This window comes from Danio aesculapii, chromosome 12 (genome assembly GCF_903798145.1).
Source record: "Danio aesculapii chromosome 12, fDanAes4.1, whole genome shotgun sequence".
Taxonomy (NCBI): Eukaryota; Metazoa; Chordata; class Actinopteri; order Cypriniformes; family Danionidae; genus Danio; species Danio aesculapii.
In genome coordinates, this window is record NC_079446.1 from 17210460 (window position 1) to 17216459 (window position 6000).

The 6000-nt window shown below is 36.1% G+C and overlaps 1 protein-coding gene across 2 annotated transcripts in view; it reads left to right on the plus strand.

The window, feature by feature from the left end:
- svild (supervillin d) overlaps positions 1–6000 on the plus strand; it is a 169158-nt gene that overhangs the window by 35511 nt on the left and 127647 nt on the right. For both annotated transcript variants that reach the window (XM_056470009.1, XM_056470010.1), the window contains exon 2: positions 1750–2260. In XM_056470009.1, coding sequence (XP_056325984.1) covers positions 1902–2260 — 359 coding nt within the window. In that variant the 5' untranslated portion in view covers positions 1750–1901. The remainder of the gene's footprint in view (positions 1–1749; positions 2261–6000) is intronic.

Consider the following 6000-nt stretch of genomic DNA (forward strand, 5'->3'; position numbering starts at 1 on the left):
TCAACGAATGTAGATTTGTACATCTGCGCATCTCTGTTCACGCAGATCCGCCATTAACGCGTGCACATGTGGATGCACGCCGCATGTTCATGTACACACAAGACACATGAGATAACACCGGTAAAATCAAATGCTGAATCAAAACTTTAAAATTCCTGAATCAATATTGGAGTTACTTTTGCACAGCTGGAGGAAAGATGACACCATGGCTGAAGTATTTCTTTTAGACAGGAAATGTAATGCTTTAAAAGTATTTCAGTCATGCAAAGCTTATATATATATGTTGTTGTTATTAATGTGTTATATGCACAGAAGTGTTGTTCAGCCACTGAAATCTTCTGGCAAAAGATTGATGTGACTATTTTCAGTTTAATAAGGGAGCTTTTACAGCATCGATAATGTAAATTTTTATATAGTTTAACAACAAAACATCAGTCAAAAGCACTTTTCCACCTAGCCTGCTTTAGTTGAAGTTGGTTTTATATTCACATTGGTTCATTTTTGAACACTGGCAACCTGTGACGCGCTCCCTATATTGCATACCACTACTCTGAATATTGAGTCTGAAATAGCATGCAAGTATGGCTTTGTAATAAGTGTAATTCCTGCATGCCGTCGGTCAACTACATTTCTAACTGGCAAATGACATGAACTAGTGGGTTGTCTGCTGTCATGTGCCTATTGTGTTTCAGGAGGCATGTGTTTCGATGCTAGCACCGGTTAGCATTTTGGCAGATCACCTACTGCACCTTTAATGTACACAATAAATAACACAAAATAAATGAACACACCAAGTAATTCAGCAGAAATGCATTTCAAGTAAATGCTTAAAGCCAATGATAATTGAAGATAGACCGAGTAAGGAAGTAGTGTGAATTTAGTGGATTGTGCTTAATATTTAAACAAGTGAGCATCATTTCAACATAAAGAGTTTTAGATTTTTTACAAGGATCAAGTGAAAACGGACATTTCTGAACCTTAAGTCTCTCAAAATATGAATAAACAGCAACACAGTCACTTTTAAGCCATAACTATACATGACGTCTACTCTCTCTGGTTCAGTGCCAGGTCAAACATTCGTCTGAATGTCTACGGTGCGCATACTGGCAAAGGGTAATACCTGTATTGTTGTCATTTCTGAATAAGATTGTGTGGGTGTTTGCTTTAGGATTAATTGTGCAACTCTGCTTGCTTACCTGTGTGTTGAATGGTTTGTTAATTATTGTCACTCAAATTCTCCATAGAGTTCTTTTATTCCTTTGTAGAATGCGTTGTTTGTTTTGTGTGTATGTGTTTTACATCTTGAGTAGTACTTTTTAAAAAGACTGTTAAATAAAAAAAAAAAAAAAATAAACATTTGAGCCCTTCATGACCTCTTTTTCTGTTTATTTATGAGCACAAACATTCCTTTTAGAAGACTGCATATGTAGTCAGTAGACAGTAATGTGACTCAGTAGTTGGAGAAACAGAATGTATTGTGTGCATTTTGGTGCTAATCTCTTTCTCTTTCTATCTTGTAATCAATCTTTGGGGCTGTTCAGGGTAATATGAGAGTCGTAGCAATGTGGGCTGGAGTCTTACGCATTTTCTTTCAGTGTTAGAGTGTAGTGTGTTAGTGATTGTGACAGTGTTTTATGTACACCCGCACATCTCCTGTTTTCTTATATATTTTGTTTCATTCAGTGATTAAACAAAGATTCTTTTTAAATTCAGTAACAGACAACTCATTTTGTTTATCTCTTTCAACAGTGGAATGTTATCCGCAAACTCATTGTCCACTAGGAAGTGAGCAGGAACGCCCACTGTTACTGTCATTCATTGGAACAGTGGATTTCCGTGTTGTAGGTGATATCAGCCAAAAAAAAAACAAAAACATAAACGTGTAACTGGAGTAAGAGAGCATGGATGCTGTGGACTCTTTGCAAAGCTCGTCTCTGGATGCCAAAGCTGAACGTATTGCCCGCTACAAGGCTGAAAGAAGACGGATGCTGGCTGAACGATATGCAAACTTGGAGGAGAATACATCTATATACACAGAGAGGGAAAGACATCAGGAAAGTACAGACACATCAAATGTCGCACCCAGCTCAGAGCCGAAGATGACGGATGCTTCTTCTGGATTGAGTCACCACAGTAAAGAAAGTGGAGTTTTGAGTGAGCAAGGGGACAGGAGCCATTCTAAGGGAAACACCAACACCTTGCCATCCCATAAAATAATCACTCATGAAGAACAACCAGCAAGGTCACTTCAACAACACAGGTAAGGTAGAATCTGAGGGTAATATCTGTTTGACTGTTTACATAATTGCACAGAATGTTTCACTGCTTGGTAAGTTCAATGTGAGGGCAGCATTTAGTTATAAAGAACTCTCCCTAGTCAGCAAGATTGAGGTCTATGCCAGGACACGTCCTGCTGTTTTGACATTCAAGCTTTTTGTTTTGGTTTGAACTTACAGAAGTTCAGTTAGTGTGGAGTGTTTCTCATTTCTGGGAACTTAGATGGATATTTTAAATGCGCAGAGCTTCCAAAGAAGAGAGAGTATGATTAAGCAGACTAGCAAAACCAGCATTTTGAAATTAAATAAAAAAAAAAAAATTGTTAAAGTGTATTATCATTATTATTTTTGCTAATTCTGTAAATCATTGGGTCTCAAACTGTGGTGGCCTTTGAATGATTCCAAGTGAACTGAAAGTTGGCTGATTAATGATTTAAAGGGGATCTATTATGCAAAATAACAAGAATGTGTGGCATCAGTGTGTTATTATAGCCAGCCTCTCTAGTGGTAAAAATTTATTAAAATCTAAAAAAATTTTATAATCACACTTGATAAACACTTTGATAGACATTTTCCTTTTGTATGTCATCAAATAGCAAAATTATGATCTCTCCCTCATTAACATAAACCACTTTGAAGCCTAATTTACACTAATACGTTTTAGTTTTAAAACAGTGTTTTAGAATGAAAACAATCCACAACCACACTGGTGTTTCACCCAGCGTTTCTGAACAGCTCTCTGTCCACACTACACCGCTGAAAACACATCACGTGACCACACACACACACTCTGGCATGCGCTGCAGTGTATGCCCCAGGCAGTCAGCGGGGCATACACTGCCAGGGACAGTTTGAGCACACCTCCCCAGATGAGAGCTGCGCACGTTGGACAGTTCACCAAGGATCTTCTGCTGGATTTCGTCTCACTATAGTTGTTAATTGTGATATTTAATTCATCTTGTCTCTATCTAATGACTTTTTGGTATTTTGAATAGGTAATGCGTTTTGGCTGAGCACAAAGATAAGTTTATACATTTAATTTATGTACATTTGACTGACTGCTTGCCTGTATTGTAGCCTAGGCTATAAACTTATTGTATACTTTTATAATGGCCATTATTGGTTATTAAAACTGATATTCAGCAAAAGAGAGTGTATGTTTTGTATTTTTCGAAGAAAATTAAAAAAGGAAGTTCTAGGCTCCGTTTTGTTATAAATATGCATACAGTAAAGATGATGGTCATATAAACATAGGCGGAGGGTGAACAAACTCCAGGGTAAGGCTAATATATGCGCTGCCCTTTAATGCATTTAAAAAGACTTGTGACCGACCAAGAAGAGGTTTATCAAAAGCACCGCCTATCAACGAACATCTATTATATTCAACACGGGAATTAAATTATTTTATTAAACTTACCCACTGATCTACACTACCGGTCAAAAGTTTGGGATCAGTTTATTTATTTTTTATTATTATTACTTGTATTTAAAAATCTAATTAAAATTATTCTGTTCATTAAGGCGGCATTTATAAAATATAAAAAAAATGTTAAATACTTATTTATTAAACATTTATTTATTACTTACTGTATGCAATTTCAAATGAAATTATTACTACTTGTTGCTTTTATTATTATTACCAGTAATAACTTTATTACTCTTAGTAAGAGCGATTTCTGAAGGATCGTATGACTCTGGAGACAGAAGTAATAAAGCTGGAAGTTCATCATCGCAGACGCAGCCCTCACTATTCTGCCACCCTCTTGATGCGCCGGCCCCGAGAATATGAAATCATTCTCTTTTTCACGAGGCCAATCGAAAACTGAATTTGTAATTCAGCAATAAATATTTGACCTTTAAAATATAAAACTCCAAACGATTGCCTAAACAAGATTACTACACTATAGGCTAGACTATGTTACAATCAAACTACCAATTTAATGCTGAAAACAAATCAAACCAGAATACTATTTTATTATACCTCTCTCGTAATACTCATTTGTCATTTTATTACTTATGTCCTTGACCAGCAAAACAAAATAGTCCGCTGGCCAGCACTTTTGGTTTTGGTTTTCAGAGCTGCTGCGAACTCCAGTAATAAACAGCGCTCATCAGTGCAACATGCGGGGTTGGACAGTTCCATTTTTGTGCGGAGGGGGACTTTAAATTTGATTGACAAACTTACAATGGCTAAAGTGTTGTGTTAATCATCAACATTAAATTACATTCATGTTACGCCTTACACCTGTTACATGTTTGCAATGCATTTTTTTTCTTTGCTGCTATCTCCGTGGTCTCTGGCCAGGGATAGGCTAAGCCTTCCCCAGCCTTACACGCTCCACCTATGCATATAAATATGTAGCTACACAATGCCTTAACATTTTTAATGTCTATTTAGTTTTTATTTTATAATATTTAAGTTTGTTTTTATTTTATTGTTAAGATAGTGAAACAACAAAGCCAGGGTGATATGAATGACGTTATAAAGTCCATTTGAAGTTTTATTTGACGTGTCCTGGCGAGTTTGTATTCCATATCAAACTTGCAAGGTCTGAACTTAAAAGGAAAGGATGCAAGACTGAACTTTGTGCACTAGCCTAATATTGAGAATAAACCTCAATCAGATTGGTGAATGTCTGCGGCCACGCTTCCATTTTCAGATGTCTCTATTTCCCCCTATCCACACTGATACAGAGCATAGCAAAAAAACAAAACAGCCTCTTCAGAATTTTCGAAACGCTTTGTTTTTATGGCTCGAAACTCTGGGGTAGTGTGGATAAAGCCGTAACCGTAGCAAAACTTAGGCGTTTTCAAACTAAAGCGTATTAGTGTAAAAAGGGCCTTAGTGAGAAGCAGCCGTCTGCTATTAGAGTTACTATTAGAGATGACGTTGTCCTGTTCTGAATCTACCACCATGCTGATGCACAGGTGTTTGTAGCTCCACCCTCCTTTGAAAAAAGCACAATCTCATTTGAATTTAAAGTGGCAGTCACCAAAAACAGCATGATTTGTATCAAAGCCCAAATGGTCAGTTTCAAAAAGTTATAAAACATTATTTGTGTGGTATTTTGAGATGAAACTTCACATACACACTTTAGCTACACCAGAGACGACTTCTAAACATTGTAAAAAGGGCAAAATGTTAATAAAATGAATCAAATATTGTGATTGGGAATCTAAACTAGTTGGTGTTTGTTTCAGATTTAAAATTGTCCATCGTTTTTGTTTTATCATTTGAAGTCGTTTACCTCTTAACAAAGTTTGTGAACTTTTGTCTGATGTGCTGCTGCAGGCCTGACAATTGTAATAATTGTGTTTTTTTATAAACAAAATTAATATAAATAAAAATAATACAAGTGCAGATTTATAAATGAATTGCCTTTGGAAATAAATATTGTAATCATTAGAAAAGGAACTTTAGTTTTAACCACCCACCATCATGTTTTCCTTATCTAATTATTTTGATTGAAGTTCTCTAATGTGACCACTTGATTTCCTAGAAAGGACGTGTCAGAACAATCTTTTTTAAGATTTATTCCATATTAACATTAGAGTGGTGTGTTTACATTCTGTTCATTCTCTGTCTGAGCCTTTACATGTCAAACCAGCTAATCCTGTCCTGGCATGTTACTATTTAGTCTTTAATTGTCTGTTTTGTAAAGGTCACCGGCTTATCTGGGTCATGTAGGGTATGAGTTAAAGTGAAAGTAAACTTGGACAGGAC